Raw genomic sequence first — 26,073 nt, forward strand, 5'->3', positions numbered from 1 at the left:
AAATGTAATAGGTTACAGATTACTAGTTACTCTATTTAAAATGTAATAAGTAATGTAACTATTTCAATGACTTCATCAAAGTAATGTAACTTATTACATTACATTACTGTTTTTCATGGATACTGACATGATTTATAAGAGAGATCATTTCTTATAAAGTAACATTTATCTCTCATTAGAAAACGTATTCATTAGTAAATGTAGATTTTGGAATATAAGATAAAGATATTTGATGAATAAAGTGGGTTTAATTGGTACTGTGACTCCATTTAAGCCCACATCATGATTTATTTACTAAATATAAAAAAAATATTGATTTCAAAGAATTAAAAACAGCAATATATGTATTTAATAACATGTTAAATATTAAAAACAGCAATATATGTATTCAGTAACATGTTAAATATTATACACACATAAACAGTGTGTCCAGACGTTTGACTGGTACTGTATGTATTCAGTAACATGTTAAATATTAAAACATGAGGTAAAAACCCTCCTGAGTCAAATCTTAAAGGTGACTTCAGATGTAACCTCCTTAGTAATCATCAACATTTCATCAGTAACTGTCATTTAATGATCAGTAACTGTAACAGATTACACTTACATTTATTTTGTAATGAAATGAGGTAATGCTGTTACATGTAACTAGTTACTCTCCATCACTACACATTAAACTCAGGTATGTAATGCAGTAATGTAACAGTCATACCATACTCCAACAACATAAAGCAGGTGATGACATGATGATGAATATGAAGTGTCTTATCAACCTACATTAGACAACAAACAATAAATCAATCAGCAGACATAACATGATCTGTTTATGTTTATTGAATATTTATATTTACATGAATGAACAGAGAACTGCATCAAGACTCCAGACTAATCATTAAATCAAATATATCTCCTTCTTTCACATCAATCCATCTCTCCACACTCTTCCTCTCAAACACCTGAAGGAGCTGCTCCTCTCACTGTGCTCCTCCTCTGATGTGATGCAGTTTGATTGATTACACTTCTACAGTGGTATAGATCATCATGACAGTGTGTGTACACACATATTCTCACCTGAATTAACAGAAACTGCCCAATTTAAACACACTGTATTAAACATCATGAACATGAGTTAACTACACATTAACCACAGGAGGAAGAGACTCCAATCCCATCATCCATTCACTGTCTCCTGATGATCTCTGAGTTTAGGTTTGAATATGATTTGAACATCTTTTAAATGATGTAAATCCTGATGGCTTCATTGTGAGGAAAAATCGACGAACCTGGTGAATAAGTTGATGTGGTTTCTTTTAACACATCCATCCTGTTGTTGGTGGAGATGAGAGCTCAGAGATGAAAAATGGTGCTAAAAAGCTAAACACCATCAAAGCTACATCATGTAGTGTACAGTGTTGACAGTTTTAAAGATGTTTCCATATCTGGTTGAGCATTTCCAAAATGTTGTTAAATATGAAACTCTCCAAATACCAAAACACTAAAAAACAAATAATTAGTACAAATAGTTATAAACAAGTTTTCATTTTATTGAGGTAAAAAAAAAAAACACTAAAACATCCAGTCAAAAAGCCTTCAATGTTGTTGCCATACAGCCAATAGCGAGAGGAATATTTCAACAAGTCCTCTCTCAGATTTTGGATCATTCCTGGATCAAAACATGATTTCAAGATTAAAAAGTTCAATTTTTTTTTAGGACATAATCCTCACAGTATGCTTCATTTCATTTCTTGAGTCTTCTGCGTTAAAGAACATCAAAGTTATCGACACCCTGCTAATGTGCACCTGGTATTAAATGTGAGCAGTGTATGGATGATAACACCTGATCCATGAGTCTTTACATTTTACAAGCTGGTATTAATATGGAACATCAGCAGATCAACACTCACAGTGAGACATGTGAAGGGAAGCAGGTGGGGTCATGTTGATGTACTGGACAACATACAGCAGTTACAGCTCATCAATATCCATTTTCAGAAGCGTGGGCTTGGTGTCACTATTTACAGGACACTTTGGTAATGATTACAGATATTGTTCTTGGTGTGGATCGCCCTCTAGACTCATGGGTATTGTACTATTTTGAGCTCTCTGCATGATATTCTTTCCTTGCTGCTGTCACCAAGTGCTGCTCATGTGGGAATGTTGGGTCTCTATAAATTAAATGAGTATGGTCTAGACCTGCTCTATGTGTAAAGCACCTTTGGATGATTTTTGTTGGAATTTGATTGATTGATTGATTTCAGAGTTGTAATCATTGAAACTGGTGATCATAACATAACAAACCTATAGGCTCATAATCCAGGAGAGTCATGACTTTCTATGTTAAATAACATTGTTTATTGAAAATTTTGAAAAAGAGATACAGAATGGTGAGGGGGGTTGAGGGGCAGTTTTTTTCCCCACTTTGCACCTTTATTTGACAGAAAAACTGCATGCACACAACTACAGTAAATACAGTAAATATTGAGGGGGAAGCATGTCTGTGATCATTTGACTATTCACCAACGTCTCTGTGTTTCCAGACGTCCAGACTGTTATTATCACTGATAGAAATGATCAACAAAAGGATGAAAACAAGAGTCACATTGAAATAAATTAGATCCCGTACCTCCCAGACCCAAAATAGTCCTAACTCAACCCCCCAGAGGTAGCACGACTGGCAAAAATGACCTCACTTCCCAAAAACGTGCTCAGAGTGAAGCTTCAAGACTCTAATTGGTTCTCACAAAGACGGAGGCACAGGAAGACGAAGTGGTACACTCAACACCCTCCGTTACACTAACTCTGACTATTAATATCCCCGTCCTGAAATAGACCTCCAGCCACAGCTCCAGTCACTGCTCACTGTACTGAGGGAAGACCAACTCTGTCATTAGAGAGACAGAAAGCGAGATACACAACGTCTAAACATCTGTTCCGGTCTCTGGCTGGCTTTGTTTCAGACTCGTCTCTGTGTGTGTGTGTGTGTGTGTGTGTGTGTGTGTGGTGTGTGTGTGTTGTCAGTCCGTGTCATTGTTTCATGTTGTTCAGTCGCACTGCTTTTTCTAACTCGAACTGTCGGTGGTCGACGCGATCCAAGAAGTTCTTCCGCTCCACATACCTAAACACACACACACACACACACACACACACACACAGAGCGAGAGAGGGAGGGGGAGGAAGAGAGAGATGTTAGACTTGCTTGAAAATACAACAGATTTTCCCACCACTAAACTACCTCTCTCCACTTCAGCACAGGAAGTAGTTACACAACTTTTCCTGCAGTGTGTGTGTGTGTGTGTGTGTGTGTGTGTGTGTGTGTGTGTGTGTGTGTGTGTGTGTGTGTGTGTGTGTGTGTGTGTGTGTGTGTGTGTGTATGTGTGTGTGTGTGTGTAGAGAATGATTTAAGTCCCTGTTGTGTCTGACTGTTTTCAAATTAGCCCGATCCTTCTGCTTGGCTGGAAGTTATTGCATGTTAAGTTTGTGTGTGTATGTGTGTGTGTGTGTGTGTGTGTGTGTGTGTGTGTGTGTGTGTGTGTGTGTGTGTGTGTGTGTGTGTGTGTGTGTGTGTGTGTGTGTGTGGCACAGAATGACAATGAAGAAGCTAACAGTGTGCAAACAGCACAGCAGACTCATGTTATTTCCCTGGGGTCACTCGTCTTCCTCACTCACTCCATCCAGACTGAAGGATCCCTGCTCATATGGAACTATGTTTCCCTCCATTTCCACTCACTGCGTCCCAGCTGGTGCTTCATGATTAAAACCTGTGTGTTTTCCACTGGGCCTCACTCGCTGTGGCTGATTGATGTCAGCATCTTCTACTTTGTGATTATTGACATGTAATGTAGGGTGGAATTATCTCCAATTTGCAGAATAAATGAACGGGCCATATGAAAAAAAAAAATAAAAATAAAAAAAACCCTTAACAGCTGTGGTTTAATAATACAATCCACTGTAGGAAGTGCTGAGAAGCTGCTGTGGTTTTGTACACACAGATAATGAAGAACTGAATGTGTAAGTGCATGTATCACATATTCATGTGGACTGAAAATCTTTTCTCCAGATACAACGGCCTGTTTCAGACGGAGGCTGAACTGAGGGGCTGCATAAAGAGCCAATAGAAGATAAATAATCATGCAAAGATATTCCAGTAGAACCCCAGGATATAAATATGAACCTGAAAGTGTGCATAATATGTCCCGTTTAAGGGCAACAGTGCAATTACTCATCCTTACAAGAGTAAAGAATACAGATCATCAGCTGATCCTGAACCTCCGTTTATCTCACCGACACAGCTGCCCAGTGCACACTCACTACAACTACAACATGGAAATAAGACATCATAACTTCATTTATCCTGAAAATATTTTGTATGACAAAGATGCTCAGAATAGAAAAGTTAAAATAAATATGTGCAGAGCAGCAGAAGATGTGCAGTGTTGATTAAATATGTATCTGGCACGGTTAAATAACAGTTGGAGCTACTAAATCTGACAAACTTTTATTTTATATTAACCACTTGATCCAAATACCAAAGGTCCTGGTTCAATACTGTTGCTTAAATTATAGATACAGTATGAATTGAAGTTTAAGTGGAGAAGTGCTGAAATTGTGATAGGATCCACTAGAGAGATGTATCACTCTGCTGCAGAAATACAGACTGGAGCTTCCTCCCTCACATATAATCTAACTCATTCTGACATGTCATCAAGTTACTCAAAGAATGAACGTTAATTATTGACAGCTGATATGATGTAGCGCCCATTATGTTTATCTGATCAGTGCTGCTAGAACAGAGAGGATTCCAGCTCAATGTTTGATGGTTGAGAGGGCTGATGAAAGATGGAGGCTCAGCTGTGGTTACTGAGTACTGAGAGAGACTTCATCCTTTTTACCAAATGATCAGAACACAGACTATATCTAATAACAGGCCTGTTGCTGCCCTTAGCAAAAAGTAGTATACTTGAAGTTCATTTTATTAAGTATGCTTGAGTGTAAGTATAAGTATAGCAAGTGTACTCCGGACCATGTACTTGTAGTGTACTAGAAAGTATAATAATTTAATACCTCTTCGGACTACATTGGAACATTTTTAAGTTTATAAAAGTAAACTTTAAGTATACTTTATAAGGTCATTTTAAGTTTACAAAAGTACACTTTCAAGTATAAAACAAGTACACTCATCTATATACTACTAGTGTACTAGTTATATACTCCTAGTCCACATGTTAGTTTATTGAAGTATACTTAAAGTATAGCACAAGTCCACTCTTCTATATACTACTAGTGTACTAGTTATATACTATATGATCTTCTATATACTACTAGTGTACTAGTTATATACTATATGATGTTGAACATAGAAGTTTATAACAGGGGTAATACCTCAAAGCTAATGTTTTTATTCTGCTAAATGAAATGTAAGCACGAGTCAATGACTTGACCGTATTCTGTACTAGGATCCAGATATACTAAGTATTAGTACTTTGTGGCAGAAAGAAGTAAAAAGTAACTAAAGTACAAGTAGAAGCTTTAGTATTAAAGTATAAGTGTAAGTCTTATTATTAATAGACTTTTCTTTATACTTTTCAGTATAAGCCAAGTATACTTCACTATACTATTCTTAAGTATATAAAATATAGTAAAAAGTCAACTTCAAGTATACTGCTCAGTTTTAGTATAAAATAAGTATACTCGCAGTACACTTGAATAAAGTACTTTTTGCCAAAATATGTGTTGCATTAAGTTGGAAGGCGGTGGACAGGCCAAGGATAAGTACATGGAACAACTCTGCACTTAAGAAAGATTACATATGTGATTGGGGTAAGTAATCAATCTTTTACAACATCTGGGGCCCCTCAGGGATTTTCTAGAACAGGGATGTCAGCAGGGGCCCACTGGATAACTTTGCAATGTATGAATATTACAAAAAAAATAATCCACATTTTCACCACAGATGTCTTTTAGTCTGAAATTTGATGACTTTTCCTCAAATTTGACAACAACCCATAAACAAAAGTGTCACAACTAGTAATATTTTCAAAAAAAATGATATATGATGTAATACTTTCGTTTGTCTTTTTGTTAAATTAAAAGTTAATAATTTTATTAAGATTATTTTATAAATGTTTTTTATAAGTAGGTCTAGTTGAGGAATTCATATTAAGGTTTCATATAGTTCTGTTCATTTTAAGTTTCAATAAAATACATGAGACATAAGACATTCCATGTGTTAGGTAAAACAGGAGTGGTATAAAACATAAAACATTCTCTGCTCTCTGGATGTTTTCTATCAGCAGCTTCTGTGCAAAATTATCTAAAAAAAGAAATATAGTGGAAACGGTTGATTTTTCACAGTAAATAGATAGTTTATCATAGTAAAGATATGATGTATATTTATTTGTAGGTTATTATGTCATGGTTTTTCTGGCCCAGTTGACATCATATTGGGCTGTGTGTGGCCCTTGAACTAAAATGAGCATTTTTTTTGCATGGTTGGATGTGTGAGTTTTATATTCTGGTGGTTATGTGTGTTAAACTGATATTGTTGGGAACAAAACTAACTATATCTTCACCCTCATCACCCAATTCAACAACCAAATAAACAAAAGCAACAATTATTCTCCTGCTTTGTTTACTTAAAAGAAAAGGCTTCCATTTCATTTGGCGTGAAGGTCTGCTGTATATAAACTGTTAGACAAACCTCAGACATCATTAACTCAATGTACACAAGCAACAACTGCACTTTTGAGAAAGCCAAAAAACACACACACACACACACAATTCCATCCCTAAAGCCGGGGGCTCAGACATGGATGCAGCTTGAGTCTGACACTCTTCCAGCAGCGCCTCACATCAGACACACACACACACACTGAGAATTCTTGACAATAAACATAACCAAGACAAACATTATGATAGATACCACTGCTCTAGAATAGGGCTGGGCAGTAAATATTATATCGATATCATATTGATATTGTGATATTTTATAGATTATAATATGGTAATATGGTGATATAAGTGTCTTTTCCTGCTTTTAAAGGCTGCATTACAGTAAAAATATCATTTTCTGAGCTTAAAAGACTGTTCTATTATCTACTATTACCCACTTAGTCATTATATTCACATTAAGCACCGGTAGTCATAACCCTACAGCATTGTAAAATATGCATATTGAGGTATTTGGTCAAAATGATGGAGATAGAACATACAAAAAACCACTTTGGATTAATATTAACACCACAGGTAACTTCAATAAAGCCATGAGTGATTTTTTCCCGCCATCAAAAAGAACAAGCCAATTCAAATATGGTTTAAAATATTGGTCTCTGTAATAAAATCTATCTTCCTTCATGGTTGTGAGGTCTTGGGTTCACTCACCTACAAACACCAAATACAGATTCAGCATGCTAAATTCTGCTAAAGTTTTCTCTGTGTTGAACAGAAAGAAGAATGCATAAAGAGCAGAATTAGAACGATACACATTCATTATAAAGCTCTCACACAGAGCTCCCTCAGCCAGCTGGTTCTAAGACTCCCACACACAAACCTCATCAGACTAAACTTAATGAGAAGAAAACACAAAGAAAACTATTAGAAACATTGGAGAGTCAGAGTCAAAAAAAGCAAACAGGACTGCTACTCTTTACCGTGTACAGCCTCACTGTGGAGAGAGAGCTGGATACAGACACACCTGACTGCACACAGCAGGAGGTGGAAACCCTGCTGAACTCTTTAACCACCTGCCAACTGTACCGAGACATCACAGACATCACAGACATCTACTACCTGCACAGTACAACCACCCACAAAGACTCTGAACACATGGCTGACATATCTGCTGAGTGAAATACAGAAATGTCTTCTTGCTTTAGCTCTATCTCAACCCTTACATACTGTTCATATTGTGACTCATAATTAGTCTTTGCACCAATCCACATTCATAGATTCTCTATCAGTCATTAATAATAATAATAATGATTCATCTTATGGAAAAAAAGACAATCACTGCTTCATGGTCCAGGAGAACATTTTATAAATATGATGAATACAACATGTTTGAATGCTGATTTTTGAATTTTCTTCAATAAACACAGGTCAAACATGTGCATTTGTGTGTATAAAAATATGTAAAAAAAAAATCAACTGCACTAAAATTAAAAAATATATATTTTTGAATACTGTGGGAAAAGTCATGCTAAAAGAAATGTGTACAGGGTGTTATAGCTGTGAAATGTAAACATGTATGTAAGCTTTCTGTTGTTATATTTCACTTCTTAGTATCCTGTTTTTGCTTTATCTGTCAAAACACTGTAAACAGCACGTTTTAAAAGGTGCAAACACAGCAGCAATATCTCTGAACTGTGATCAGAGAAGGACGTCCAATGGAAGATAACCACCATGGACACTGTTAATCATAGACATACCTACTGTATATACATATAAATATCTTTACATACATTCATTTAAATTAGAAGATTGATCCCTGACTCCTCCAGTCTACATGTTGATGTGTCCTTAAGCAAGTTACTGAACCCCAAATTGCTCCCTAAGGCTGTGCAATCAGTGTGTGTGTGTGTGTGTGTGTGTGTGTGTGTGTGTGTGTGAATGATTAGAAACTCCTCCTGATGAGCAGGTTGTGTGTGAATGGTTGAATGTGCCATGTAGTATAAAGTACATGGAGTGGTTGTAGGACTAGAAAGGATACATTCATATACAAAGTCTATACTTCACTATTCTTCTATTTTTTTTTTATACATTTTGATGTACATTGTGTTTTTCACACTAGCCTTGGCTCTGTTAGCATCTGTTTCTCATGATAATAAAGCTCCTTTGAACTGAACTGAAGTGATAAGAGGAAGGGAAGAAGGATGAAGATGAGATTATGAGGAAGAGAAAAATGTCACCCTCTCCTGATGTTAATGAATTAACCATGGTAACACTGTTTCGTTGTCATGGACATCCTGCAGTCTTACATTGTGGGTTAACACTGTTAACCCACTATCTCACACACACGCTTTTACTCAATAATCTAACAAATAAATAAATATATATATATATATATATATAGAATTATATTAAATATTCTCTATGTGAAAGAAAAATAAATCAAATAAAAAAAAATGTCAACTGTCACACTCCAGCACCATCTTACCCCTCTTTGCCTCTGTTGTGGATAGCCAGCTCCTCAGAGATGCCCTCTTCTGATTTAAAAGCGTCCCAGTCCATCTTTGACTTCTCCAGTGTGCTCATTTTCTGTTTCTTCCCTCCCATACGGTTCAGGATGCTGGACATGCCCGCCGGCCGCTTGGCACTGTGGACACAAGAAGAGGAACCTTTAAAAAAAAAGGCGACGTGCTGATGCAGCCACGAGCACGTCATGATGAAGGACGATGCTGCTGACAATTCAACATCAGCCTGGTCCACATTCCATTACTGTACATGAACTAAAAACTCCCTCACTGCAGTCATGACTACTTTTTAGTTTTTAGTTTTAGAGAATGATGATTTCTTAAGCTACATGGAGTTTCTGATCATTATTCCAGTTACTGCACAGGTTTAAAATAAACTTAATGAGCTCAACAGACAGAAAACTTCATAATAAGGTGAAGGTGAGCCACACTGGAACACACTCAGACTCATGGTGGTCTAACCTGGTCTGATCAGCTGTGATATACAGTAAACAATGACAGCAGCACTACAATTCTATTTACATCTGGCTTGAAGTAACTCTGAACACCAAACTTGTTCAGTTTGAATTTTTTTTTTTAAATCATAAATTCCACTATGTATAAAATGTGACAATGACAACTGTAATCAACAGTATTATATGTTAGGATTGCTTTGTTTAAGACAATAACACTGAGGCATTTCGTATTGGTTTAACGTAAAGTGGCAATATTACGTTTTAGTTGTTTAGTTATTTAGTTGATTGACAGAAAATGAAAATGTTTTCAAACTAAAATATAATTTTACACATTTCTCATTTCATGCTTCTACTTTCTCACATGTGATAATGTGCCGCTTTACTTTGTTTTAATTCACATTTTAAAATGAATATTTTTGACAGACACAAACAAACATACGATCATCATTATCATACAAACATACAAACATACTGTCCTCACATCAAAAACACAAAAACAAAACAAGTGCCGTACATCTATAATTTACATTTGACCTCTGCTTTGACCAATCAGTTGCATCTATTACATCATGTGCCACTTATTTAATCAGTCATCCCCGCTATCGATGTCAAAAATGAACCCTAACCCCCCATTACGCTGTAAGTGACCCATTCTTGTCATTAGTTGGATCAACATAGACTAGACTATATTTGCAGTGCCTTAATATTATTCTACACTCTGTTGTAATTGCCAAACGTAACCATAACCTCTGTCTTCCAGTCAGAATGGTATTGTCTGGTAACAGACCCAGAATACATACAACTAGGGAACTTTACCTTGTTTTAACATCATAACAAACTCAATTTACTATGATTTTTTTATGATTTGATGATATGATTTTTTAAATATAGATTTTTCAAAATATTTTTTATCATTCTTATTTTCTGCATGCATTGGTCTCAGTGTTTGTTTCTCTTTGTAATTTGTTCTTTATTTTTGTTCCCTCATCATTTTTCTTCCTTTTCTTTATGTCATCACTTGTTGTGTCTTATTATCAGCTTGTCAGTCAGCTGTGAAGCACATTGAACTACATTCACCTGTATGAAAGCTGCTGTATAAACAAAGTTTGATTGATTGATAGATATCTTTGGGTTGTGGATGTTAGTCAGACAAAACATGACATGTGATGACATCATCTCGGGCTCCACTTGTGATGACATATTTTCACTTTTCAATCTACTGATGTTTTACAGGCGGAACCACTGACCGAGAAAACGATCATGTATTGCAGTCCTGGTTGAAAGTAAGGTCAACACTGGTTCACACACATACACAGCCAGTGACTGTGCAGTACACAAAGCATTAAAGACATGCTGAGGTACAGTCTGTCCATCTACTGAAGCATGTGATCAATGATTGTTTATATGGTGTTCCACTCCATAGAGAGGCTGCTATGACAAGCTGCTAATGTAATGTCCCGTTCTCTCTCTCTCTCTCTCTCTCTCTCTCTCTCTCTCTCTCTCTCTCTCTCTCTCTCTCTCTCTCTCTCTCTCTCTCTCTCTCTCTCTTCTCTCTCTCTCTCTCTCTCTCTCTCTCTCTCTCTCTCTCTCTCTCTCTCTCTCTCTCTCTCTCTCTCCTCTCTCTCTCTCTCTCTCTCTCACACACACTCACACACTCACTCACACACACACACTATTAAAACAAACAGAGTTCAGCCTTGTTCATTCTATTTGTGCTGCTTACGATTAGTCTGGTCTCATGTCTAGTCTCAGACATTACTAGTTCTGTTTTGGTAGATATTATATGTTGCACATGAGTTAGTAAAAGTCAAGTGAGTGCTGTATGATAAAGAAAAAGCTATTAATCATTGTGTGAAAGCATAATGATGTTCCACTGGAGACCACAGCAGAGCCAGCTTTTCATTTACTGCTGCATGACTGGACGCAGACGTTAATTACTGTGAACCGTTTAAACACCAGTCATTTTGGTATTTCACAATTACATACAGGCCATGAGAACCTCGCATTAATGCACCGTAATTGTAATGTGTTGATGTCTGGTTCGCTTGGACTATTCTGTGCCACCGAAGGCCAACATTCAAAGCTTGTTTGGGAGTATGTTACATGTGGGAATACTGCAGTGAGTAGTGAGTCGCTATTTCATATTTCTGAGCAAAGTCTTGATGTTTCATTGATCCAACAGGATGTCCAAGCCTGAGTCTGAACTCTCCTCCACTCCTCTAAATATCATGGTTCTTTGTCTTGTTGTGTATCTATCACACACAGCCAGGCCAGCTGCTGGAGGACTCCTGCTGCAGGCTGACACTTCCTTCCTGTCCATGAATAGAGAAATCACTTCTACCCCCAGACACTTCTATCATTATATTACAATATTCATACATTAGAATTTCTTCCTCTTATCAGTTAAGAAGCACATGTGGCCCTTTTATTTCTGACTTCTTACCAATCTGTCTGTGTTAGGCTTTCTCAGACATGCAAAAGCCACTTTGCAACAAATTGCACTAAACATTTTTATTGCTTTTTGAAAAATGATTTTTTTAAACACAATAAATGTACAGGTGGACTGACTCTAAGAGCCTTCTGTATCTCAGTACCAGAATCCCAGAAAACCATGATTCTGTATTAAGGGTAACTTATTAAATGTGTGTTTCCAGGTGTTGGGGGGCATTACTACATATGTGTAAAAAATAGTATTAAGCCACGTATGTTTCCAGAGGCAGCTGTGTGATATCTGAGGTTACCAGACCTGTTGAGGTTGAGTTGCATTGTGGGTAATGTAGGTAAAGTGCCTGGTCTTGACGAGGAAGAGAAATGCATGGATAAAAAAGAGGGGGCTTAACAGCAAAGACTCCATCATCTAATTATCAATTTGGCAACAGCCAGGAGGTCTTTACCAGAGGACCTCAGATGGTGATTTTTTTAGATTTAGATTTTTAAGATTTTTATGAGTTTACACATATACAAATAATACAGATTATTTACATATAAGCATTGTGAGATGTGATGGAGAAGTTAATCTAGGCACTCTCCAGTGCAAGGGTTACACTGAACAAAGGAAAAAGAGAATTCACAAACTAGCACATTTACATATATTTTGTACAATTGCATGAGGAAACTTAAATTAGGAGTAGTGGGTTGTAACAAAGATAATCCATAAGGAGAACATTGCAGTGATTTTGGTTCATTAGGGGTGAACAGATCCGAAATGTATTCTCGAGCAAGAACCTGTTTAGTCTTCAATGTAATCAGTAAAATTGAAAAAAAATTGAAAAACAATTCTAAAGTGAACGGGCAACCAGTGAAGAACATGTTGAACCTCTATGAACAATGTATAACCAAATAATGACAAGAAGAAAGTCTGCTTCATATTTATCTAAAGCAGAGGCTTTAAGAGCTGCTATCTAATATAATTGAGTTTATAAGGACCTCCTGATATCCTACTTAAGGAGAGGTTTAGAATACTTGCATGGCATATGTACACTAAGTTAAGAGTTATCTGTTACTATAATTATTCCTCCTGACTGACTGTGAGCTGATCTCTTCCAAACATGCCTACAGTAAAAGAGACAGGGGCTGAAATCCACAGTCCTCTTTATGGAGCTTCAGCAGTCTGAGTAAAGGCGTCTACAGTCTGAAGGTGTAAGATGGGTCTAATAAAATCTGTGTTCAGTTTGAAAGCATGTCAGATAGCGGTGAATCACAGCGTTTACAATGTAAGTGCAAGTGGAGACATGACATCAGCTTGCACCATCCGTTCGTACCGCTCTCATATTTTGAAGATGTAGTAAAACAATGAACAATGTTTGGCCACAGAGTAGCACTATGCACTGAAACAGCTCAAAGTGGAGGAGCTGCAGCTGGCTGTGGTCAGGGAAAAGAGGACTACATGGAAGACGGTTTTTGTAAAGTGAGCAGGCTCATATCATGTTGTGGTGAGACTGGTTGGTTAGTAACGTCGGTGATAGCAGAGGTCACATTATAGGAGTTTAGTCCTAAAGTGGGCTGTTGTTGGAGCAGTGTCACAGTGTAGCTGAATCATGTTTAATGAGACTCTGGTTGGTTTTCCTCCTCACTATGATGAGTTTGGGCAGGTCTGAAAACAGCAACCATATTTACAAAAAACAACTGCACAGAGAGCTTTTAGAGGAAGTGCTCTCAGTCCCATCACTAATGAATTCTTAACCCTTTACATACATACACAACAACTTTTCCTCATGTGGCCCAGAATATACAAAAAAATGGAAATATTTCAACTCTTTAAAAAAACATTTTTGTGCAACCGTTACACATTTTTGTCTCATACTTATTGTAAAATACTGTTTATTCACATTTAATATGATGAATTGAAATGGTCTCCCCTGTTATGTAACACTGGACAGATATATAGTGTGATTGTAAATGTTTTTCTCCGTCAACAAAAAGCATACACGCTGAATAAACTCTTTAAGGATGAATCACCAATTTATCAAAGACTGATGAGGTATTCATTAATGATTTGTGGTTCAGAAATGATGTATAGAGACTAATAATGAAGGGAAATAGTGAACAGTGTGTGAGGGTTAAGCAGTTGGTTTGTGGTAGCAAAGTGATCCGACTTCCATCTGACCAATTACTACGTGACACTGACAACTGTAATCAACAGTATTATATGATAAAATTGCTAAGTTTAAGACATTAACATTGAGCCATTTCGTATTGGTTTAATGTAGAGTGGCAATGTTTGATTGACAGAAAATAAATCATTTTTCAAACTAAAATCTAATTTTGGATTTACTACTAATTACTAAGACTGCACATTGGAGCTAAACGGATGCTGGGATGTGGATGAGGGAACTCAACAGCTGCTGGCAGCTAATTGGAGAGTGAATTGAGGTCCGACCTCGACTAGCACAACAAAGTAGGTTTCCTTCTTGAAGCAGATAGTAGCTTCTTCTTGTGTTCTATCTCCCATTCCTAACAACACCAATGAGAGGAGAGAATGTTCTCAACTGGATTTTACTTGGATTAGTTGAAGAAAGTGAGTCAACAGGTAAATACATTAAGTTTACTAACTCATATACTGATTTAGACCACAGCAAGACCACAGTTATTAGTTGATCATCAAAGATTTCCCCATGTATCTCTCATCTGAGAGAGCCAGGCTGCTACTGTAAGTTACATAACTGCAGTTACTATCTCAATCTGCAACAAACTAACACTAACTTCACAGGCTTCATCAGTGTGTGTGTGTGTGTGTGTGTGTGTGTGTGTGTGTGTGTGTGTGTGTGTGTGTGTGTGTGTGTGTGTGTGTGTGTGTGTGTGTGTGTGTGTGTGTGTGTGTGTGTGACAAAAGCTGCGTCCACAATAGGGAAAAAGCTGATCTTTGGGTCAGTGGTTAGTGTTAGTGTTAGGCAATTAGTGGTGATAGTTAGAGTAAGTCTCCAGGAAATGAATGTAGGTCCATACCATGTCTGTGTGTGTGTGTGTGTGTGTGTGTGTGTGTGTGTGTGTGTGTGTGTGTGTGTGTGTGTGTGTGTGTGTGTGTGTGGATGGCACAAGGTTAATAAGGGAGTGGTGCTGATGGTTCTTTCCTGTTGTGCTGGGTGTCCCTTCCACACACACACACACACACACACACACACACACACACACACACACACACACACACACACACACACACACACACACACACACACACACACACACACACACACACACACACACACACACACACACACACACACACACACACACACACAGGACTGCGATAAATAGGAAATAGTTTGTGGACACACTGTACTTCCTGTCTGTTGGGAGATGGTTTTCTGTTTCCTGTCTGGGCTTTTTGGAGGGAAGATGTGCATATCCCCAAACGATTTATTGCCATGACAACACAAGGTATTAAAATAGGATAGGGGGGGTGGAGGGTACATCACACAAACACACATATACATAAAACAGGCTACACACACACACACACACACACACACACACACACACACACACACACACACACACACACACACACACACACACACACACACACACACACACACACACACACACACACACACACACACACACACACACACAGAGTACATAAACAAGGGAAATTCAATTACTTTGTGAATAATGTCCATATATATATTGGCCTGATCTTGATTTCTAGATGCTGGTGTGGGGTGTGCGTGTGTGTGCGTGTGCGTGTGTGTGTTTGTGTGTGTACCTGGGACCAGGGAGAGCTCTTTGGCTGGGAAATGGCCCATCTTCTTCATCTATCTCCTCCTCCTGGTTTGTGTTCTGCTGCTTCAGGAAACTCTTGGCTTCTTTGGAGTCTGCTGATACTTCTTTATTCACCCTGACAGAGAGACACACACACACACACAGTATGCTACACGTGGTATTGAAAAGGAACAGGTCAGAATTAGAATGTCAAAGTTGAAATGGAGTTTTATAGCTAGTATACAGTACGAGACAAACATTTGGACACAACTTCCCATTGAGTAAGTGTGTCCAAACTTTCAGAACCTCTCATTGTTGAACTTACAGGCTTGGAACAAGGTCAACTTTAAGTATGATGACTGATTGATTTCATGTTATCTGCTCCTGCCTACAGTATATTTATGTGATGATTGATTAGTTAGACTTCTGTCCTCTCTTTTTGACCTGTTTTGACCATGCCATGGTCCTGCTTGGCAACATGAATGGATTCACTAAACTCTGACTAACACCTTGGTTCTACTGGGTACAGCTGTGTCACAGTCCAGCTGTTCTGTCCTCTCTATGACTTCATACTCCACAGGGAGCGTTTCAGTGCAGTACTTTCACTGAAGTCACGACAGCCACGTTTTAAATACAGTTGCACTCTAACTACAGTAATTGCAGTAGCCTCAAGTAAAGCTGAATAAGTGCCTTTAGCCTACCGTAATTCCTCTAGTAGCATAGTGACCTGCTCAGATTTTGTTGATTCAGTCATTCTTTCTTGATTTTTTCGTCCTTCTACTACGGGCAAGTAGGCTATGGAGTTACATGGTTTCTTTATGCGTCTGTTTTGAATTGTTTTTATTCTTGATAAATGATTGGGAGTCTGCACTAGGTGTGTTTTCTAGGTGTTGCTTCTGTGTCTGACTTCCTGCCTGGCTCAATCTGTTCTGTGTAGTATTTTAGAAGGGCAGAGCAGAGAGCCACTTCTGGGGTTGCTTCTGAAACATGCAGCGGTGCATCTGGTGCAATCAGGTGCACTGACTAAAGTGGTCACGATGAGCTCCAGCAGCCGCAGCACAGCTGGAACGTGACGCGGCTTCACCCAGTGGGATAAAACTATAAGACTGCAAACGTGGGCGGTAGAGCGGTCATCCACCAATCAGAAGATTGGCGGTTTGATTCCCAGCTCCTCCAGTCCACGTGTCAATGTGTCCTTGGGCAAGATACTTAACCCCAAATTGCTCCCAATGGCTGCTGTGAATGTGTGTGAATGGGTAGTCTCCCTCCTGATGAGCAGGTTGGCACCCTCTCATCAGTGTATGAATGTGTGTAAATGGGTAAATGTGACATGTAGTGTAAAAGTCCTTCAAGAGGTCAAAAAGACTAGAATCCATAGACTGTGTTGTGTGAATCCATAGACTTCAAGTTACATAATATTTCACATACCGCCTATAAATTCTTAGGCTCACTACAGCATGAAACAACAAGAGAAAGGTAACCAGGTAACCCTTTCAATTCTTCTCTGCTCTAACGATGATGCTAAGCAGTTCAATCAAACTCCAGCTGAACTTTGTCTCCTCTTCATTTAGACGGCAATTCTTCCATCCTTCAGAGGTCTCACATCGCATCTTCTGTGCTTTTATATTCATCTTTTTTTCCTTTGCAGTAAGAACAGCAGTACACACTCCTCCACAGATGCCATTTTGTTAACTATTGTAGTTATGGAAATGCTCTGATTAGTTTTACTAGCCTAGGCTAAGTTTCTGTTTGTTTCCTTGCAAGAAGCATTTTTGGGGCTGTATATATAATCTTGGTCAATTCTGGCACATTTAAATTCAACCGTTGATTTATCTGCGCTGTTCCTGGTAAATACATTTATAAACATTTTAAAAATGTAATACATTTTAATCCGAAAGTCAAGGCTAAGGTCCATCAACACATATCTAATCTAAACAGCCGCTGAGCCCATTCTGCATCTAAACCTATGTGTTATAAAGTAAATAATAAAACAGGATGTAGCGCCCCACACACACACACATCTGTTCGTCTCTCACAGTGGGGTAAGACAAGCAGGCTATATAAGGCACAACCGCTGCATCCTCTGGGAACATCAGCCCAGCACAGACTCCACGACCACTTGCATCCATCATGGCGGCACTGAAAGGCCTCCTCTTTTATGTATGCTAATTATATGCGGTCATAATTACACAGAGCGCACAGTTCCGGAGATGATGAGGAAAAGCATTTTGAAAGGGCGAGTCTCATATCAGACAACATAAAGATATCCGAGTGGCCACAGAGACTAAGAGCAACAGCAGGATGAGTTGATGTTCTGCTTCTGGTGATTATTTGGGTCATGTTACTGAATTTACTGAAAATAAACCTTCTGATGAGTATTGTCTACAATGATCACGTCACACATTAGAGCCAGCAGCATTTATGGTGGCTCTGGGGATACTTTACTGGCATACACGTACTTATCTTATGCTTCTCTAATTACAGTTCATGCAGCCTCATGCATAATCAATCTGATGAATTACAGCCAGGATCATATTTGGTTTTGTGAGTGGAGCCTACTCAGATGTAAACATTTAGGGAGGGGCGTGACTCACTCCACATAACTAAGCATCCTTTACGGCTGCAGGGGTGTGGCTGTCGGTGTGATATACACCATGTGCATCTTACACAGTGATAATTAGACTGTGTTCATGGGAAACAGTCATCTGTTTATGTGACTCTTATTGAAGACATTTGATGAGATATGATAATTACCCCAAACTCTGTCCCAGGGGTTCTCTACATTGTTCCCATTTAAAGCTGTATGTAATTAAGGCATGGCACAACTGCTGACAATGTAGAATATATTTTTAAGGTCTATACTGAGTGGTGCGATAAGAGGTCTTGGGGGCTTTAAAATCTAAAGGATACATCCTGAGGGGAGCAGGAATGTGTTTGGTAAATATCATGACAATCTGGCTGTTGTTGATGTTGAAATGTGGTCTACAAGAGAGCATTTTGACTCGTTGAGGTCAGGGAAACTTTGAGCTTGGATACTGATGTCAAATTCCTTGGATGACAATAAACTTACTCAGCAAAGGATTCTGGGGCAGTTACAATGTGTAGTCATAGCCACAGTATCACTTAAAGAATTACACTTGTATCTCACCACAACCAGCCGACAGTGTTCTGTCAACAAACTGTGCTTGAAACTGTCTGCTTCATCCACACTGCATCTGTGTGTGGCACCACCTACTGGCTGATGTGAAAATGGCAGGACAAATAACCTGAGATCAGCATCAGTATCTGCAGCTTCAGCATCAACGTCACTCACTCAATAACATTACAATAAGTTCAAGTCCTTTCTGTTGTGGGATACTATGGGATTATACTGGATGGAAAAGCAGTTGCAAATTATCATTAGCTTGATTTGATTTTTTTTTTTTTTTTTGCTTTGAAATTTTAATTTTGAACATGAAATAAAACTTGAAAAGAGAAATTTGAAAAGAGAAAAAAACCCCACAACAAACAATCAACAACAGCATACAAATAAAGCTTTTTTGGTTTTGTGAGTGGAGCCTACTTTTGTTTTAAACTGTTTTATTTGGACATTGTTTTAACTCTTCACCCATACCGTTCCACAGTCCCACCCCACTTGATTTTTTTAATCTAAGTCAATTACTTTGAAATTCTTCGGAAAAACATTTTGTGATGTTGAAAGAAATGAATCTGCTGCTTACATGTTTCAGAAACTGTTATATCGTTTTAAAATGTTACTCTCATGTTGCTTGATTATTATGTTATCATATGGTTATGTAGCTGAATTTAGGAAATGTATGAAACTTTTCCAGTTGGTACATGAAATAATGAATAGGCAGAGAGGTAGTGAAACTGTCTCAGAATATGAGGATGATTCAGAGTCATACCTGACTTCTTCTCCAGCGAAGTCAAAAACTTTAGTGATGATGACTTTAGCAGGTTCTGGTTCTTTTGTTTGTGTTCTCGAAGGAGCAACCTTTGTTGCTGAAGAATCAGCCTGAGGATTTAAAAAAAATCAACTTGAGAAGAAGAAGGAATTAAGAGACACACAGAGAACTACAGTAAGTGGGCTGGGCTGTATTCTTAATCATATTTGACATCAGTTGTGTTTAAAGTCAGGGGCCCATGGACTTGGTTCCTTCAGAGGACTTGAAGGTGCCCTCTCCAGATACTGTGCTGTAAAAACTGTTCTGTATCTTGTGTATGATTGGGTTTAGAACATGGTACCCTCTGTAAATTTAGGTTTAAAACATGCCACCCTCTGTATGTTTGGATCTAGAACACTGCATCCTCTGTATATTTAGGTTTAGAACATGGTACTCTAAGGATGATTGGGTATAGAACATGGTACTCTCTGTAGGTTTGGATCTAACACTGCATCCTCTGTATATTTAGGTTTAGAACATGGTACCCTCTGTATATTTAGGTTTAGAACATGGTACCCTCTGTATATTTAGGTTTAGAACATGCCATCCTCTGTATATTTAGGTTTAGAACATGGTACCCTCTGTATGACTGGATTTAGAACATGGTACCCTCTGTATGACTGGATTTAGAACATGCCACCCTCTGTATGACTGGATTTAGAACATGGTACCCTCTGTATATTTAGGTTTAGAACATGCCATCCTCTGTATATTTAGGTTTAGAACATGGTACCCTCTGTATGACTGGATTTAGAACATGGTACCCTCTGTATGACTGGGTTCAGAACATGCCACCCTCTGTATGACTGGATTTAGAACATGCCATCCTCTTTATATTTAGGTTTAGAACATGCCATCCTCTTTATATTTAGGTTTAGAACATGGTACTCTAAGGATGATTGGGTATAGAACATGGTACTCTCTGTAGGTTTGGATCTAGAACACTGCATCCTCTGTATATTTAGGTTTAGAACATGGTACCCTCTGTATATTTAGGTTTAGAACATGCCACCCTCTGTATGACTGGGTTTAGAACATGCCATCCTCTGTATGACTGGGTTTAGAACTTACCATCCTCTGTATATTTAGGTTTAGAACATGGTACTCTAAGGATGATTGGGTTTAGAACATGATACCCTCTGTATGACTGGATTTAGAACATGGTACCCTCTGTATATCTGGGTTTAGAACATGCCATCCTCTGTATATTTAGGTTTAGAACATGCCATCCTCTGTATATTTAGGTTTAGAACATGGTACCCTCTGTATGACTGGATTTAGAACATGGTACCCTCTGTATGACTGGGTTCAGAACATGCCACCCTCTGTATGACTGGATTTAGAACATGCCATCATCTGTATATTTAGGTTTAGAACATGGTACCCTCTGTATGACTGGATTTAGAACATGCCACCCTCTGTATATTTAGGTTTAGAACATGGTACCCTCTGAATGACTGGGTTTAGAACATGGTACCCTCTGTATGACTGGATTTAGAACATGGTACCCTCTGTATGACTGGGTTCAGAACATGCCACCCTCTGTATGACTGGATTTAGAACATGCCATCCTCTGTATATTTAGGTTTAGAACATGGTACCCTCTGTATGACTGGATTTAGAACATGGTACCCTCTGTATGACTGGATGTAGAACATGGTACCCTCTGTATGACTGGGTTTAGAACATGGTACCCTCTGTATGACTGGATGTAGAACATGGTACCCTCTGTATGACTGGGTTCAGAACATGCCACCCTCTGTATGACTGGATTTAGAACATGCCATCCTCTGTATATTTAGGTTTAGAACATGGTACCCTCTGTATGACTGGATTTAGAACATGGTGCCCTCTGTATGACTGGGTTTAGAACATGGTACCCTCTGTATGACTGGATGTAGAACATGGTACCCTCTGTATGACTGGGTTCAGAACATGCCACCCTCTGTATGACTGGATTTAGAACATGCCATCCTCTGTATATTTAGGTTTAGAACATGGTACCCTCTGTATGACTGGATTTAGAACATGGTGCCCTCTGTATGACTGGATTTAGAACATGGTGCCCTCTGTATGACTGGGTTTAGAACATGGTACCCTCTGTATGACTGGATTTAGAACATGGTACCCTCTATATGACTGGATTTAGAACATGGTACCCTCTGTATGACTGGATTGAGAACATGGTACCCTCTGTATATTTAGGTTTAGAACATGCCACCCTCTGTATGACTGGGTTTAGAACATGCCACCCTCTGTATGACTGGATTTAGAACATGGTACCCTCTGTATGACTGGGTTTAGAACATGCCACCCTCTGTATGACTAGGTTTAGAACATGGTACCCTCTGTATGACTGGGTTTAGAACATGCCACCCTCTGTATGACTGGGTTTAGAACATGCCACCCTCTGTATGACTGGGTTTAGAACATGGTACCCTCTGTATGACTGGGTTTAGAACATGCCACCCTTTGTATGACTGGGTTTAGAACACTGCATCATCTGTATATTTAGGTTTAGAACATGGTACCCTCTGTATGACTGGGTTTAGAACATGCCACCCTCTGTATGACTGGGTTTAGAACATGGTACCCTCTGTATGACTGGGTTTAGAACATGCCCCTTTGTATGACTGGGTTTAGAACACTGCATCATCTGTATATTTAGGTTTAGAACATGGTACCCTCTGTATGTTTGGGTTCAGAGTCTCAGTTAAATATTGAAATTACAACATAGTTACCGTCTGTGTGGTGCTGGACTGTGAAGCAGGTGTGGACTCTTTGGGTCTAGATCCAACGTCAGACAAGAAACTGGCCCAGAGGTCATCTGACTTTTTCTTCTGTTTTTCATCATCATCCTTCTTTTTGGGTCTTTCCACCTCTTCTTGTGGTGGTGGCGCATCTTCTGCTTCCCCTCCATCCTTCTCCTCTTTGTCCTCTTCGTCTATTTTCAGGACTCCTTGCTTCCTCTTTCTGTAGGTTTTTTTTTTTTTTCAAGGATAGCAGAGAATAAAGGATATCATCCCTGGTGTCACTTCCTCTTTTCAACAAAAAGCTTCAGATATTTTGTATGCAAGCTTGATTAAAAATAAAACACGGTGTACAAGAAGCAAAATGAGTACAGAATGTAACTTTAATGATGTGACATGAAATTTCAACTCTGATCTGATCAAGAATTTATGAAAAGCTGCTGCTAGGGCCTGCTGATAAAATGCTGCTTTTATCCAAGATGTTGGAGAGAAGTCCCGTTCATGCCTTTGTCCCTTTTCTGTGATATTAATATGGTTAGACTAATTTCTGATCCATATTGGCCATTTATTAACTAAGGATCATATTACATATTATCATAACACAGTATTATGCCCTTTATATTAATTCATTCAAATGTGAAATTATGAGTGTAATTCAGACAGCTATACATGTACATATTTTATTGTTCATTGTACATTAGGGTTTCACTATCTTGTCCCTTTATATCCAAACTGTAGTAAAAAATGATCAGCTGTCATTGAATTTAGGGTCCAAATCAACAAGTTGAGAAACTGGTTGATGTTCTGTGTGAGGGGCTTTTCTATAATGTCAAAAACAAACAAAAAAGCCCCAAAAGACCCACAAAACACGTGTCTCAGACAACAACAGGGAAATCCAGATTTCTAGGAATGCTGTCCCCTTTCATACAACGATTCTGAAAAGCCCCCTCACCTCATACCGATGTCCTTTTTCTTCTTCTTCTTCTTGGTGACATTATCAGGATGTGGGACGTCATCACCCTCATGCAGGGGGTCTTCCTTTTCACACTCATTAATGTCATCCTCACTGAGGTTATCATCTGAGGAGACAGAGACAAGGAAGCAGAGACGATAAGAAGAATAGAATGTGGTTTGGCATGGTCTAAAATAACTGGGCACAGTCATTTTTAGTTGGTCATGATTTAGTCACTATACTTGCCGACTCCTGATGTTGTACTTGCCTTCTGTTTGTTTGACGCTGTGTGGGTGTTTTTGTGTTAGTCTGTTTTTGTTGTCTATTCACTTTTTAAAAAATTATTATTATATATTTTTTTTTTCTATTATTATTTATTTCTTTATTTTTTCTTTTCTTTTATTATTATTATTTATTTCCACATGGTTATAGGTATGTTTTTTTGTGGGGTTTTTTGTGTGTTTTGATGTTTGTGAAGACAAAGTTTATGCCTTGTTACTGTTTATTAATCTTAAAATTAATAAAAAAAAGAAGTGGGGAAAAAAAGAAGAATAGAATGTGAACACAAAGCAGATACACAGACAGACTAAGCAATAATGTAACCTTATCATTACAATATTAAATATTAATATAATATCTTGATAGTTATGCTGAGATGGTATGATCTTATGATCATTCTAAAAAATGTTGTTATCCAAATTTTGAGTAACCTGAAATTAAAAACTAACACAATTACTGTTTCACAAATAGACTCACGAAGACTGATTTCATGTAATGATGTGTGTCAAGCAAATAGAAAACGTATTCAAAGAAAAGTAACTTAACGGATCAACTGTAAGACAAATTTCACAACAGACCTGAGTTCCTTTTTCATTTCTTCCCTCTGACTGATATATTATTATATATGACATCATTAGATTATTAATAGTGAAGCATCAGTGTTAGAGCAGCATGTTACTGTTGTAGCTGCTGGAGGTGGAGCTAGTTTACACTACTTTATATACAGTTAGCTAGTTTAGTCCAGTGGTTCCCAACCTAGGGGTGGGGCCCCTCCAAAGGGTCAGCAGATAAATGTGAGGGGTGGTGAGATGATTAATGGGAGAGGAAAGAAGAAAAAACTAAGTTCTGATACACAAATGTGTTTTTCAGTTTTTGGACTTTTTCTCTAATCTTTGATTTTTGCTGAAATATTGGATCATTTGAACATTTATTGAAATGAAAGCATGTGAGAAGTTTAGAGGGAAAAATCACTATTTGGTGGAGCTGTTAACAACTCATAGACATCTGAAATGTGAGCCTGACTACACACTGCTTTTTGGTTTCATCTTTAACAATGTGTTGTATTTTAAAAGCTTGTTATATTATCCATTGTGTCAAATCTGCATCTGAAAAGTAACTAAAGCTGTCAAATAAATGGAGTGGAATAGAAAGTACAATATTTCCCTCTGAGATGTAGAAAGTATCATCACATGGAAATACTACTGGACATTACCTCTTGTAAGCAACATAAATCTTACTAACAAGTAGGACATGACTTTCACACATCACTGTCCAACACTGATCATGTGTATGGACTGAATATTAAATGGTTATCGTAAGATGAATAAAGTAACTACAAAACAACCTAGGAAGTTACAACTAAACAATCATATTTTGTGAGTGCATAGGTCTAATATTTGATCACAGTGGACATATATCACCTTGTTGCCAAACATAGTATAAATGCAGCTTGTTTCAGTTGATTCGGAGGTAAATGAAATGAGTGACCAAAGAGATGTTAACCTGACGTGGTGGGAAGACACTTTGTAACAATTGATAAACAAAATATGCAAAGTAACATAATAACGGTCATTAATAAAGTACATAACACATAATAACCCGCCACATGCAGAGTGAAGCATGTAGCATGTAGCTGTAGACATACAGCTCACAACATTAATACATTACCATGAATAACTCACACACTGTGGTTAGTTTATCATGTTTAATGCGTACTATTAATGTGTGAGCTTCACCGTATGTGACAATAACAACAGTAAACTCACTGGTAGAGGTTTATAATGTAGTATATAAAGTTACACTGTTTACATTATACGAGCTGCTTCCAGTGCTCACCTGACGGGACGTAGTCTTCATCTTCATGAGATGAATATCCATCAGAGTCATAGTCAGAGTAGTTCATTGTTATGGAGGAACAGCTTCACACTGATAGTGAAGTCAATGAAAGGCGCCACTATGTTTCCTACTAACGCTTTCACAACGTTACACACGCTGTCTCACTGTCGAGAAAAGCCTCCTTACTAACAAAAGGAAGTTAAAATGATGTTGTATCACTTCAGTGATGAATAAGAACACATTTACTGACTGCTTCTCTCTGGAGCTGTTCTAATGTGGAATACAATGTGATTTCCTATACCGACTACGGCAAGCTCAAACGTTCAAAAAGTGTTCGCCTATTGCGCAGCTCTTCTTTATTTGTGTAAGTTTGTGAGTATGCGCACATACTGTCAAGGCTCACTACCGCCACCTATTGGAATGGAGTGTGTATGGGTTTTGCGACATTCAGGATTTGTATTGTATATG

The 26,073-nt window shown here is 38.1% G+C and overlaps 1 protein-coding gene across 1 annotated transcript; it reads right to left on the minus strand.

The window, feature by feature from the left end:
- Positions 1-1,586: 1,586 nt before the first annotated feature.
- On the minus strand, positions 1,587-25,852 carry cfdp1 (craniofacial development protein 1). Its single transcript, XM_062421033.1, has 7 exons — positions 25,606-25,852; positions 23,491-23,617; positions 22,530-22,761; positions 19,750-19,859; positions 15,849-15,980; positions 9,152-9,310; positions 1,587-3,115 (listed from the first exon to the last, which is right to left on the minus strand). The coding sequence occupies exons 1-7, from the start codon at positions 25,670-25,672 to the stop codon at positions 3,025-3,027; spliced, it is 918 nt and encodes a 305-aa protein (XP_062277017.1). The 5' UTR covers positions 25,673-25,852; the 3' UTR covers positions 1,587-3,024.
- Positions 25,853-26,073: the final 221 nt, after the last annotated feature.

Source organism: Scomber scombrus, chromosome 6 (genome assembly GCF_963691925.1).
Source record: "Scomber scombrus chromosome 6, fScoSco1.1, whole genome shotgun sequence".
NCBI lineage: Eukaryota > Metazoa > Chordata > Actinopteri > Scombriformes > Scombridae > Scomber > Scomber scombrus.

Bases quoted from the DNA above. Each gene is read 5' to 3' on its own strand.
- cfdp1 (XM_062421033.1), bottom strand. From the start codon at position 25,672: ATGAACTACTCTGACTATGACTCTGATGGATATTCATCTCATGAAGAT. The intron at 9,311-15,848 runs GTACACACACAA...TTGTGTCCACAG, and splicing joins AGAGCTCTCCCTGGTCCCAG to TGCCAAGCGGCCGGCGGGCA. The intron at 3,116-9,151 runs GTAAGATGGTGC...GTGTGTGTTTAG, and splicing joins CACAACAGAGGCAAAGAGGG to GTATGTGGAGCGGAAGAACT.